At 42.7% G+C, this 14,899-nt stretch overlaps 1 protein-coding gene across 1 annotated transcript in view; it reads left to right on the plus strand.

Annotated features, from left to right (window-relative positions):
* Positions 1-14,899, plus strand: part of kcnh2b (potassium voltage-gated channel, subfamily H (eag-related), member 2b) — a 378,008-nt gene that overhangs the window by 197,342 nt on the left and 165,767 nt on the right. Inside the window, exons 3-6 of the mRNA XM_050057165.1 lie at positions 6,948-7,103; positions 11,182-11,395; positions 12,189-12,526; positions 12,925-13,136. Of these exons, the coding sequence (XP_049913122.1) occupies positions 6,948-7,103; positions 11,182-11,395; positions 12,189-12,526; positions 12,925-13,136 (920 nt within the window). The remainder of the gene's footprint in view (positions 1-6,947; positions 7,104-11,181; positions 11,396-12,188; positions 12,527-12,924; positions 13,137-14,899) is intronic.

Below are 14,899 nucleotides of genomic sequence, written 5' to 3' on the forward strand. Positions count from 1 at the left end.
TCAGAACACCTCTCCGATCCTTTCACCTCAGTGCTGAGGTGAGGAGCTGGTTGATCAAACTTTAATCTTTCTTTCCTTTAATCCACTTGCTCTATAGCAGAGGTTATGGTACTAATATCTAATCCAGCACACTGCAGGATGCCCTGTGGCAGAGAGGGAAGACAGAGTGGAAGAGAGCTGTTGGTTCACCTGATTATCTGTCTCGGGTTGAAAAGCTTTAAAAGAGAAGATAGGACCTCTCTGACCTTCTTGGAAGTTTTCTTATTGGAAGAATGCTTAAGAGCTGTATGTGGTGTGACTTCAAGTTGATTAGGAATGGCCACATGGAGTTAGTTTTGTGCCAATAAAACCAAACAAAACTTCTCAAATATCAAACAAAAATAACAATTTTGGAGGATAACACTCACTGAAGTGAAAAGGTGTCATCTTAAGAGTCAAACTGTTTGTGTAACCATGTAAACTGTTTCATTTTATAACATGTCTTTTAATGATTCTCTCTGCTTTGTTATCCCTGGTTTGACGTTTGCTGCATGCATTCCTATTGGCTAATGAGTTTTTGAGTGCTAAGTGGGGCTGTAACGATCCATCGATCTGGATCGATATATCGATTAAATGATCAATGATCCAATGTCATCGATGCAAAGTCAATCAATCAATTTTATTAACAAAGCCCAATATCACAAATCACAATTTGCCTCACAGGGCTTTACAGCATACGACATCCCTCTGTCCTTAGGACCCTTAGGATTGGTCCGAGCACAGAACCTCGTGGAACTCCAAAACAAACTTTAGTACGTAAGGATGATTCATCGTGAACATTAACAAACTGAAAACGATCAGATTAATAAGATTTAAACCAGCTTAGTGCAGAACCTTTTAGGCCAATTAAATGTTCCAGTCTCTGCAGCAGAATTTGATGGTCAGTTGTGTCAAAAGTGAAATCATCGACCCATATCGTCATGTTTGGGATACGCTTTTATTGTGAAAGTCCGTGTCACCATCAGTCAGCAACAGGCAGATGGGGAGCAGCCAAGAGAAAGACGATGAGGATAACGTTATTTACCTGGGCAGCAGTGTGGAAATATTTTGGATTTTGGAGAAAATACAATTCAACAGACAGCACATGCCGTATGTAGTGATGGCCAAATGAAGCCTAATGAAGCATTTTCTTTATTTTCTGAGCCCACTAGATGGCGCTCATGGTTTAAAGAGAGAGCCTCAAAGAATGGCAATTCAGTGTGCTTTCAACCTTTTGTTGAACAAAAAGTGCCATCTAGTGGGCTCATAAAATAAAGAAAATGCTTAATGAGGCTTCATTCGGCCATCACTAGCCATATGTAGACAATGCCATTACGAGAAAAAAACATGATGTACCTGCCTGGATGGGCATCTCACTCCGCTAACTTCTCACTACAGCAACATTAGCTATTCTGTTTTAACATTGTTCTGCTGAAAAAACATGCGTGCAAACTGAAATTCAACAGAGCTTCAATGTGAGGTGATGCAGTGACTTTATCCAGTGATGAGTAAGAAAAATAATGACATTACATGTAATCTGTTAAGATTTAAGTAGAGGGAAAAGTCCATAACGACCCTAAACAGCGGCACTGCTGGATTCCTGCAACATCAGTAAAGTTTAACTAGCAATAACGTGAATAAATGCAACTGAACTTAACGTGAATAAAACGTTATCACATTTTCCTTGTCTGTGAAGACAACAACTTCCATGATCCCATGCTACTTCACCATGTCATCAGAGTCTGTCTTTTGTTATACCTTCATTTCGTCATGTTTCTTGACCAGCAAACTTACTTTAGGAAAGATGACTGGACTGTAAAGTTTAAAGCATGTGCCTTTTGTATAATATATCCTGTGGTTATTACAGTGTGTTGTGTTATGATTCCTGAATGAATTTATTTATTCTCTGGAAGATGTGACCCAAACACGGAGAAAGTTGTTTTGTGTCCTGAGTGTTTTTGTTCTTTTTGTTCATTCAATTGCAGGAGAAATACAGTAGCCTTGGGTGCAAAGCACAACTCTGGACAAAACACAGGAACAAATCAGAGTGCACAATGAATCAGAGAAAAGCAATGTTGGAGAGGACACAACGGCAGTTCAGGAAACACAATTGGATTTTCATGGAAAGAAAAAAAAACAGTTTTTTTTCTTACTGTCGACCAAAAGATGTCTTAATACTTTCCACCCTCCCTCAGGCTGCCTGTGGCTCTCAGCTTTGTAAAGCTTTAAAAACAAGTCAATAATAAATATTTTTATTTAACAAAAAAAGCCCCTGGTAATTTCTTAAAATAGCTGGGCACTGTAGTTTTTATGATGATAGTTAAACAATAGAAAATTGTGCATATTTTGGGGCCTATATTCTTCCGTGGAAAAATAACTTTCTAAAGTATGTAAACAATAAATAAATAGAAATAAAACTTACTTCTAAGCTTCTTTGGTAGCTTTTTTTTTTGTAAACATCTTTTGGCCTCAGCTCAAATGTTTATTAGCTGCTTGGTTTTTATAACAGGCTTTTGTGTTTGTTTTTAAATTCAAATTTTTATTGTCTTTCGTTAGGGTGGTACACGACGGTTCTAGATGTCAAATGAGACATTCAGTCTCGACTAACAAAAATAATACAAACAGGGTAATAGGGATCCGTACAAGAGGGCTACAGCACCAGCCTCAATCCACCAAAAAACAGTCAAAATAATATAATTAAATTTGAATAAATAAACACATTAAAATTGACAGTGAAAATAATACAAAACCAAAAGCTGGCAGGGCAAGACAAAACAAAAATCACACTTCCAGGCCCCCAGCCCATTTAAAAACAATTCCAGATATCTCCCCAGATTGGACCTTGAGCACAATCAGTCATTCTAGTCAACATAGATTAATAAGAGACAGTTTTTGTAACAGTTCTTGTAAATACACAGCTCTGCAATCAAATGTGCGAATGTGCAAAGGAGAGCTGGCAGCGTATCCGTAAAGCTGACAGTGAGGGCAAAAATCTGATCAGTGAGAAAGAAGCAGAGGAAATTTTAAACACAAAGACATATAAAAAAGTGTAAAAGATCAAGTGTTTGCATGGTTACACAAATAATTTATTTGCATGTGAAATGTTTCACTTTCAAGGTGCATTTTTTTGGTTCAATTCTCTCTTAAATTCTTATTTTTGTTCTCGATATTTGAGAAGTTTTGTTTGATTATAGTGAATTGAATTCCATACAGCCAGACCTCTGTTTCCTGTTCTCCACTCCTCTCTTGTCTCTGCTCTACTGCAAGAAAGTAGTGATGGCCAAACGAAGCTTCATGAAGCATTTTCTTTATTTTCTGAGCCCACTAGATGGCGCTCATGGTTTAAAGAGAGAGGCTCAAAGAATGGCAATTCAGTGTGCTTTCAACCTTTTGTTGAACAAAAAGGAAATGCTTCATGAGGCTTCATTTGGCCATCACTACATGAAAGATCGTTCCAACTTTGTCCCTGTTAAACCAACAGTGTCCCTGCATGTGCGGGATGGCTGTGGTTTAGAAGGTAGAGCAGGTCGTCCTCTAATCATTAGATTGGCAGTTTGATCCCCGGCTCCTCCAGTCTGCATGATCACGATACTGACCCTAAATTGGTGTGTGAGTGTGTGTGAATGGTTGCTGAGCAGCAGGTGGCACCATGTATGGCAGTCTTGGCCACCAGTGTGTGAATCGGTGAATGTGACAAGTGAAAAAGTACTTTGAGTGGTCAGATGGCTAGAAAGGTGATATACATTGCCTTTCTCCTTTCTTCATCCTCTCACTCAACTTTTTTCTTTCATCCGTCCTTCCCTCCTTGCTTGCTAGATTTCTAATTTCAGTTTCACCACTTCAGTCGTCTGTGAAGAGCCTCAGCAAATCCACTTGAACTGATTGAGTGGTGTAAAGCCCATACCTTGTAAAGGTCAGCTGTAATTCAGTCGTTTCTTAATCCACGCGTGCTTTTGAGGATTGTGTGAGCACAGGTTATGCGGCCATGATGGATCTCATCTTTCTCAAGGAGGCCAAAATCTAACTCTGCTCACTTCAGTGGTGATATGCTGTATGCTAAAGTGTTAGCAGCCACACCAGAGAGAGCTGTCAGAGATGTGGTGCGAGCTGTTTCTTATGACATAATGGTCAGATTCCCCCCGAAAATGGGAGTAGTCCTTTACACTGAAAGTTTGGTGGTCTGTTTGGCTTTTGAGTTGAACACAGTGTTGTATGATCACCGGACCGTCCCTGGTCGGCCATGAGCAGTTTGCTCTCTGTGCTTTTTTTGGATGTGTTTTAGTGCATTGTGATAATCTCCCCCGAGCTTCGTAAATCAGCATCGCTGAGTCAGATTATCAGCTGGTACACGCTGAATTGGAAAACATCCAGGCGGAGCATTTAGATGAAATGTCATTTGGCCTGTTAACCTCACAGCTCGATGCGTTTCAGATGCTCTCGGAGGAAATCTTTTACAGTAGACACAGACTGTGTGATGGTCAGCAACAAATGGCTCTGATGCGTCTAAAATATGTCGGACTAATCCTTGGTTTTCACTTCACCAATTCGGGACACACACACATACAGATTAACTCACTCACGTGTGCATGTGTCCACAAAGACCCACAGTACAGTTGTACACACTGTACAGCGCACTCATACATTGATGTATGCTTACGTACATGATTATGTTCCACACATTATGTAACACACACACATAGAAGTGGAGCACAAGCGAGTGAGTGTTCCAGATTTATTCGAAGATTTCACAATAAATACTTTCTTATTATGTATTAGACTTAAAACAATAAACTGAAGTTAAATCCTCTTTTGTTGACATTTAATCCTACATTGTACTGTGTGTGTGTGTGTGTGCGCGCATGCACATGTGTGTGTTTGTACAAATCACATCTGTCATCCACAAAAACACACATCGCTGTGTCCTGTGTCTTAACAGAAACACGTACTCACAGCTCACTGTTTTACAGTTTGGTTTTGGCCGGCTGGTTGACTGACTGACGCTCTGTGATAACACCAGCGTGTTTCTGAGGCATCGTCTCTCATGAATACATGAACACAAGTTCCATGAATATGATCCACCGTGCGAAAGCCCTCCAGAGGGAGGACGAGTGCTGTAAATCTGTCTCTGATTACAGTTCCTGTGGCAGTAATTAGAATCAATGGGGGAATCAATCAGTCCAATATAATCTGTTTGACAACCTGATAGGAGACATTTCATTTATTATCTCAAGTTATTTACTTATGTACATGGAACAAGGTGATAAAACGTTCCCTAAAACATGTCTGCTGTTGGTTTGACTTGTCCTTCAGCACAAACATCCTCTAAAATATGCATTAATATGATTTATTTTTCAACACTGATGGCGGGGACGACACCAAATTCAACCTACTTATTGGCTGAGTGAGTATTTGAGGTATTGATGTTCTTTAAGCTTCTGTCACTCGCACTCCTCTTTGTGACAAAATCTCATCTTACAAACAGCCAAAAACATTTGAAACACCATGATCCAGAGTTTCCCCGTCGGGGCAGGTGGCCGCAGAGCTGTGCAAAGCAGCTTTAGGCGTGCAGCAACACCTCCAGTGATTAAAAAGGCTGCAAATGCTGTGTCACAGCTGTTAATGAAAACAGGCATGAATGGACCTGACCCAATAGCTTATGAATGAACATGAGACCAGGCATCTACCTACACATGTGCACATCACCATGCATGGACACACACACACACACACACACACACACACACACACACACTCTGCGAGATATGGCCAGATGGTGTAATCCTTCAGTATTCCCTGTGTTTCACATTTTTCCCCTCCTGTGTTGGGATTATGCTCTTGTCCAATCGGATTTCGGCCCACTCTCCAGTGATGATGTGAGATGAATGATGAGCGAGGCAGGCGTGCAGTAGGCACACCGTACGTCGGGTTGTACAACACACCGGGTTGGATGTAAATGCTCCACTTTGCCAAAACCGCTGTGGCTGCCATTTTTAGAGCCGGTCACTGACCATCACTGTCCAGGTAAGACGCGGGACAAATCAGAGCCAGGTACACTGAGATATTTAAAGGAACTATTAAACATCTAAAGGCTGCTTCAGGCAGTGGCCAAGGTGTCCATGTTTGGAGGAAACAAATATTGACTCGAGGATTATGGCGACAAACTAAATAGCTTTCTTAAGTTCTGAAAAAAGCTGATGCACAACATGAGCTGGGACGAACAGGACGAGGGGTTGTATGGTGTAGACGGACAGATTAAATTGGATTTAAATGATGTTTAAAATGACAACATGGCTGCAGTATACTTCAGAGATAATTTTGAAAACATTGCAAGGCCTTGTGTTTGTTTGCTGCAGATTTTAGCATCCATTATACCTCCTGCTGTGTACCATTGAAAAGTCTTCGTAGTTGGAGTGTTTTAAAATAAGACAACAATGTCTTAATGTGTGTGTTTGTATTTTGATGTTCTGAATGTTCCCAACCAAACTAGCATCTTATTCTGACCTCCAGTCCTGCTGCTATGCACAGTGTATCCAGGCCCGTAGACCTGGCAGAAACCTCCCAGCCACTTACCGTCATATGAAGTCTAATTTCACGCTTACTTAGCTGTTTTAGCCCTCGCGTGGCAGATTAGCAAACGTGCGCAGCCTCATATGGAGGAGAGTGTGTGCGCTGATTAAATGCAGATGCACATTTAATGAGGAGAGAGAATGACAAAGTGTGTGTGAAAGCGGGCCGGTGTAATTAGTGCGTATATGCTCATGCACGCTGTGACGTGCGTCTCCGCACACTGATTTATTGTGTGAATTTTACAGGCATTAAAACAATGATTGAAAGTTTGTGTTGTGTGCGAAGAAGCATTTCTGCTGCAGTCTACACCTGTGCTGTACACTCAGTCCGACTGAGCTTTATCTGTCTCTCTTCCCACGCAGGTCAGTGCTTCCTGTGCATGGTGGACGTGGTGCCAGTGAAGAACGAAGATGGCGTGGTGATCATGTTCATCCTCAACTTCGAGGTCATGTCAGAGGAAGCACTCCGAGACCACAAACAGGAGCTCAACCACCGCCTGCCCACCTGGCTCGTCACTGGTAGCTACTGACTCAGCTCGTTTGCTTTGTTTGTTTACTGCTCTGTGCTAATCAAGTCAGGTTTGAGACACTCTGTCAGCAAGTATCCCTCCTCTCTCTGCCTCCAGGTTCTTCTTCATTCTTGTTTATTATCCCGCACTGTTGGGCTATAATTACTTTGAATGTTTTTAGTTTAAATAAAAAGCTCAGAAAATCATCAGTAATATAATAGTGCTTCTCTTCTGTTAAGATACAGAATGTGATCTTTTAGCACACTCACACACAACAGTGGAGGTAGCAGAGTACATTATGTGCACAGACTGTACAGAAAGCTAAAGAACGTCCTCCTGTTGATTGACACACCACTTTGGAAAATTACAATTTCGACTGGTTCAGATTAGAGTGAGAGCAGAACAGACATTGAACTGTTTGTCGTGGTCATTTGATTAGTGTGAAGGAAAATGATGGTTGTTGTTAGTTGTCATGGTGACAACAGGAGTCAGTGAGGCTGTACATTGTGTCACACTCACTAGTAGAGATACCAAATAATAGGATTTAATGACTTAAAGGATTCATCACCTGCTGTTTTAACATATCCTGTCTCTCTTTAATTGTCTTAAAATTATTTTTTAAAATTAATTTGCCAAAAAAAAAAATCAAACATTGAGCTTGTTTTGCCCCTCTCTCACGAGAGTACATGCGAGATTTTGACTGGTCCGGATGCTCATTGTAATAATGATAATGAGGCGCGCGCTGATTGGCTGCAGGAAGGACAGAGCCGGAATGGGGGCTGGCCCAATACATCCACGAGTTGGCCGACTCCAAAATAACAACAACCAATTGAACAACCTGACCGGGCAGCTGTTTATGGAATTCGCTCTTTTATGTTTGAACCAGAGTCGGAACCTGCCGGAGAACCTGGGTGTTAGCATCTAGTGTTAGCCCAATTAGCAGTTAGCTGCTGTCTGCCGTCATTTCAGGGTCAAGTACACAGTAAAACATACCGTTAACTGTTACACAAAGCGGCGAGACTTACCGATTGCACTGCTGGTGAGTCTCGAATAGTAGGAATTGCCGCTTTCTCCAAACGCAGGGTTGAGGCCAGATTCGCCTGGTACTGTCCCAAATTTGAAAAACTGTCAGGTGAAAAATGTTTTTCACAGAAATGAAGGGCAGGAAGAGGCACGGGAACATTGTTATTGAAGATAAAATGTATCCACTGTTCCTTTGTTGCTTGGTCCGCCGATGCTGGGATGCTGAAAATACTTTTGTGTTCATTGTGGCAACCAACAACGGAGCAATTAAATTGGGAGCATCGTTTAGACATTTTACACACCTTGTCGGTAATGGCGGCAGGTGCAGGCTGATTCAGGTGGTGGGTGGGGGGCGGTGGTAGAGAGGTCGGCTTAGGCAAATAGCCTCCTATTGTTACGTAACTGTAAGAGCACACCCAAAATCTCACTTGTTTGAGTGTGCACCCTTGTGGTTTGAACAAATAGGCCAAACGAAAAAACTGAGCCACTTTCATCCTCTAAAATTTCAGGCAAGTTTCAGCTGAGGTCCAACTCCAGTATATTAACAAGGAAAAATGTGATTTCCGGGTGATGACTCCCTTAAAGGGAAATTTCGGTTTATTTCAACCTGTCTCCTATCGGCCGCGCTTTGGAAAGCAGAGCTAGATGGTAAACAAACATGGCAGCACACCGGTAAGGTAAGACAACACGTTTACATGTCGTTTTCTATATGTTCTCTGACATTTATCCTAACGATATGAGGCGGTCTTTGTGGAAAAAAAGCTTGTTTAGTGGACTAACTTTGCACTTGAAGGTTGCCCGTTCACTTACGTTTTAACAGGTCTGACGCTACTATGCGCCCCGGCTGTATCTAGGCTAACGGCTAACATGCTAACTATTATTTTTATGTCACTAGTCACTTGAAACAAATTTAGGACGATAGGAGACGGGTTGAAATAAACTGAAATTTCCCTTTAATAAGAGGAATTTAAAGCAATTAAATCCTCAATTCCTCTCTAGCAGCTAGGCAATGAAGACTGTAAAAAAGACGCGTCTCCATGCTTTGTACTCCGTACCCTAAATTAACTTTTTGACTCACCGACCATGGGGACTAGTAGATGAAAAAATCCACCGTCCAAGCATGTTTTTTACTAGTCAATATAATAAATCGCCTTTTTGTATCACATATGCAGTTGTTTATGAAAAAAACAAGGTATGATGTCGAACAGAAACTTGGAGAAGACGCCAGAGCAAGTTTTGAACCAAAATTATTTCAATATATGGAACAACTCATAATCGCAGCCTCAGCATGTCAAAAAGTTCCCTCTGGTAAACAGTGATGCAGCGTGTACGTGTAGGACTTTATTAAGAATTATGAAAGGTAAGAACGGACGGAGTGAAGCTAATGTGCTGCTGTTGACTATTTATTTCATCTATTTCAGATCACAAAACCGCAGTGTTATTATTTAATAACCTCCATAAGTATGGACGCTGTTGTAGCTAGCACCAGACCACAGCAAGTGATAGTTTAATGGATCAGCTGATGTCCTGTCCAGTAATCAGTTCCTTAAAACTAGGACTCTTGAGACAGTCAGTTTTGCAGCGCTGTTAAGACATGAATAAAAACACAACTGTATTATTTGTGTGTCTCAACAGGTGAGCAGCAGAGCAGTAGTGATGGCCAAATGAAGCTTCATGAAGCATTTTCTTTATCTTCTGATCCCACTCGATGGCGCTCATGGTTTAAAGAGAGAGGCTCAAAAATGGCAGTTCAGTGAAGCTTTCAACCTTTTGTCGAACAAAAAGCGCCATCTAGGGGTGTTGGTAGCATAGTGGATAGTGCTGACGTCCCATGTGTAGAGGTGATGCCTCGCTGCAGAGGTCGCGAGTTCGGCTCCGGCTTGCGACCCTTTGCTGCATGTCGTCCCCCCCACTCTCTTTCTCTCTCCCTATTTCACACTGTCCTGTCCATTAAAGGCAAAAGCCCCAAATAATAATCTAAAAAAAAAAAAAAAAAAAAAAGCGCCATCTAGTGGGCTCAGAAAATAGAGAAAATGTTTCATGAGGCTTCATTTGGCCATCACTACAGAGCAGTGCGCCCATAAATGATGCCAAAATGTAGTAGATACTCTTAGCGTATCTTTTTTATGACATGAATGTGTTGGTATAAACATTTATCCGTCAATGTTGTGCATCGCCTTCCAATATTTACATGGCAAACAGAAAATTTACCCACAATTGGCGTTAGTTTCATTAGTTTGTACTACTCCACTGCTCATTTGGTTGTGAATCTCATCTCAGTGAATTCGCAACTTGCCGTAAGTCGGTTTAAACTGCAGGTTATACACAAGTTATCCCACTAGTCATAGTTTTCTGCAGTGTCAGCAGTACACATAGAAATGGCCACTGTTCTAACAATCATCCTGTCAAATTGAATGAGGAGGTCCGTTCTGATCTCGTTCTATATCTATGGACGCAGTGATTAAAATCCTTGTCCAACATGCCTTCCTGTTCATTCACCTTTCCTTTTCAATAACTGAAGTGGACTTAATATGTTCAGTCAGTGAGAAATGCCAACCAGCCCTTGAATTCGTCTGGAGCCTGCAGAACAACCAGGTGGTCGTGATATTACTCCCATGAATATCCTGGCTATCTGTGTTGGATCAGGTTTGACAAAAATTATTATTTTTTTTATTGATATGAGCGTTCACTGAATGTTCCAGAGGGATGACCCTGGGGAACAGCTTCTGAAGTAGGACAGTGATAATAATTGGAATCAAGTCTGTCTCTAAACCAGATTTCTTGTTTTTTTAACTTTGTGGATAAAACCGAAATCTAATCAATGGTGCTGTCCTTAATTCCTGTGGATTGTTTTGAGCCTGTATTTTGAATGTCTGTTAGACTCATCCTGTTCAAATCTCCGCCTCTCCTAGCGTGACCTCCACTACCTAGAATATTCTCCCATAAATTGAATCACACTTTCCTTTTGGTTTGCTACTCTGTTTCTCTTCCCTGCCACAGTTTAGGATTGGACCACCTGTCACTGTGCAGGCAATGAGTCTCTTCCTCCATCTTCTCTCCTCCAGGTCGTCCACGAGGCTTCAAGCTGCGTCTTCCCCTGCTGCACTCCTTGTCCAACAGCAAAGTGTCTCTGAACGACGCAGAGGCCGGTCGCATTCCCACCGCTACGCCCCTGCCGCTGCACCCAGAGCACCACAGTCAAGAGTCCCTCGGCCTGGGGGAGTTTCTGCCTCTGCCCCCTTTACCACTAAACCACCAGGAGCAGATCAGTGGAAGCAGGTGGGCCATGAATTGCTATAAGGACATGTTTGGGATGTAGAGATTTTACTGGTTATGTGGGACATGTCTCGCTGTCTTGAAGGGTCTGTGCAGAGCAAGTACTGTACTTCTAGGGGATTTTTTCCTCAAAATATTCTGCTGTTCTTAAGTCTGATGAATTTTTCTCTGGCTTTGGTTCAGAATGTTTTTGTCAAGAGACTTAGTTAGGCTCATTAACTTCTAAATTGGACTTTTGCCGTGAATATAGTGCAAATGAAATCCTATAAAATGAGAATACACCAACGTATTCCACAAAATCTTCACTGTAAGTGTAAGTACATAATACGTGGATTGTTCACTTTATTGCGCCTCAATTTAATTTCTTTTTACAGGCAAAGCTTCTTGCAGCAAACTAGTCTTGAATACTTCCTGTAAGCAATTCTACTTGTCCATTTTCCTTAGTGATGGCCAAATGAAGCTTCATGAAGCGTTGTCTTTATTTTATGAGCCCACTAGATGGCACTTTTTGTTCAAGAAAAGGTCGAAAGCACATTGAATTGCCATTCTTTGAGGCTCTCTCTTTAAACCATGAGCGCCATCTAGTGGGCTCAGAAAATGAAGAAAATGCTTCATGAAGCTTCATTTGGCCATCACTGATTTTCCTCCTACAATGAGGTCAAAGGTCACTGCTGGCTAAAAACAACAGCATTCTGTTTTTCGTAAGGACACAAACTTGTCAAGTATAGTTCCAGACAGACTCTTCCAAATCTGTAACATGCTGTTAATACCCATTATGTCCCCTTCTGTTCCATAGGTCAGCGCTACAGAGTTGGCCAGAAGACCGCCAAGAGGACCAGCGCACCTTACTGGGCCCTGACCCTTCTGTACCCCCTCCTCCTCCTCCTCCGCCTCCCCACAGATCCCACCTGGCGGGTCCCCTCACCCAGTCGTCACCTTGCGTAGCGCCTCACCACCGCCTCAGCCTCAACCCGGACGGCTCGGGCTCCAACTGCTCCTTGTCGCACAGCCGCTCGCGGGAGAGCTTCCACAGCATGCGTCGCGCATCCTCCGTAGACGAGATCGAGGCCATGAGGCCCGACTGGGACCGAAAGAACCGCAGAGCGAGTGTCCGGCCCGGCAGCAGCAGCACGGGTAAGACAGAGGAGGTGGAAAAAAAACAGACATCCTTTTCTGTGGGCCCTTTTAGGGCTGACATCACAGTGACGTCATTTTATTAGCTGGAGGCTAAACCTGCCTCTCCCCCACAGGGCTGTAGGCTACACAGGAGTGTGGTCTTGTTGTGTTATTGGGAGCCAGAATAGAAGGAGTCATGGCTCAAAACCAGTTTGTGCCAGAGTGTGCTCCAGCACTCTGAATGAGTGTCTAAAACAAGCTAACAGATTTCGCTAGCTACTGTTAGCTAATGTCTGTGGAGGTATTTTTGCCTCCAGCTAAGCCCCGCCCACCAAAAAACATCACACAGTTTACTAACAGTAAAAGGGTCCATTATCCACTTTGATTTTTACGTTACTGTCTGTGTGTGTCTGCAGGTGCAGTAAACAGTAAGTCCAACATATTGAACTCCACGTCGGACTCGGACCTCATGCGGTACCGCACCATTTCCAAAATTCCTCAGATCACCCTCAACTTTGTGGATTTCAAACCTGACCCACTCATCGCCCTGCCCAGCGGGGAGATGGACATCATAGCTCCCTGCAAGCTCATCGACCGGACGCACCACGTCACAGAGAAAGTCACACAGGTAGGACGCAGTGGGGGGGAAAAGTTGCGCTTGTGTTGTTGGTGAAGCAATCTTGGCTACTGATTGGTTTTTGTGTCAGACTTTATCTGCTCTTCGCTGTAGTTAGCGCATACTGGACTTGGGGGTTCGGGAGTGTAAATGTGTGTGCTCGTGTACTGTATCGATTCTAAAAAGCACAGTGGTTTAGTGGTTAGCATCGTCGCCTCACAGCAAGAGGTTTCCTGGTTTGAATCCAGGATGGGGATGCGGCGGATGGACTGTGCCGAGTTTGCATGTTCTCCCTGTGTCAGCGTGGCTTTTCTCGGGGTTCTCAGTCCAAAGATACGGGTTGTCCGTAGGTGTGAATGTGAGCGTGAATGGTTGTCTGTCTCTATGTGTCAGCCCTGTGATAGTCTGGTGACCTGTCCAGGGTGAACCCTGCCTCTCACCCAATGTCAGCTGGGATAGGCTCCAGCAGATAAGCGGTTACAGAAAATGAATGAATGAATGAAAGAATATTCATGTATTGCCTTTGGACAGATATGTAAATTAGTGTCTGCCAGCTACCTCCACTCGCTATAATCTGACAAGTCCTCCTGTGGAGATAATGCTTGTAGCGCCAGCTCAAGTCAATGAGGTTGAGATTGATTGAGCTCTGATGAGCTGATGATGGAGGGTTGTATGGCGGTATTCCAATCATTGGTGATTGACTTTGGGAGGAGCAGAGAAAGGACGTATGGGACATGTGAAGTTGCACTTTCATTTCCTCTTTGTCTCTCAAGCCTGTGTTCTCCAGCTCCCATCTCCCTCCACAGTCAGAGCTGCACTCACTTCCCCTCCTCTCTCGCAGGCTGCAAACACATCACCTCCTTCACACTAATTGCTCTTAAAAAAAGCATCTACTTCTCTCTGTAGATGTTCTGTCTGAAGTTCTATCTCACATAGTCGGTTACAGGGACACTGTGTACATGTCACTTCTTATAGCTGGCTGCATTTGGTGCGATGAAGTAGAATACGCAGTAAAGTGCAGGATATCTTAAACTGACAAAAAAAAAAATGCGTCAGCTGTGATTTTATATTATTAAGATTTTAAAATAGATGAGTCTTGAGTTAACTCTGCGGCTCATTTTGAAAAATGATTTGTGTCTTGCCACCACCTGTTTTTTTTTTTTTTCACCGCATCTGCTCAAAAAGCATTTGTCAAGGTAATTCAGTTGAGGAGACACAGAAGAGGCGACCATATGGGACTTCTGGCGAGAAGGACAGTCTGCTTTGACTTCATCATTTTACCAAAGTGTTTCTTCTGGTGCTCACAAAACAGCCACATTTAGCAAACAAGTAAAGAAGGAACCTGAGATTATAAAACTTGTTTTGGGACGTCGCTGTCAGAGGAGAGCTTTACTGTGGGCAGTGGGTGCACAAACAAGGTGGTTGATAGGGAAAATTGAATTGAGTATTATATCTTTCAGAGAAGCAGGTTAATTAGGTTCCATCACTGAGCATTGTGCTGCCTTGTTTCAGATTGTTCATTAATAATAATAATAACTAGTCCATACCCATTGAGTACAGCATGCCATACCATGACTTAAAAAAAAACATTGGGCCACAGGGGGAGCCACAGCGATCGGTCGCATTTTAGCCATTTTGAAGCATTTTTCTGTTGTTATAGCGCCACCCAGTTGCCAATTAGAGTTAAATTTCTCCAGTCACCTTGAGGCGTCCTGTTCTACATATCTACCAAGTTTAGTAAAAATCCATATGGCGGTTAGGCCTAGATAAGAAAT

The sequence above is a fragment of the Epinephelus moara genome, chromosome 11 (genome assembly GCF_006386435.1).
Source record: "Epinephelus moara isolate mb chromosome 11, YSFRI_EMoa_1.0, whole genome shotgun sequence".
Classification (NCBI taxonomy): Eukaryota; Metazoa; Chordata; class Actinopteri; order Perciformes; family Serranidae; genus Epinephelus; species Epinephelus moara.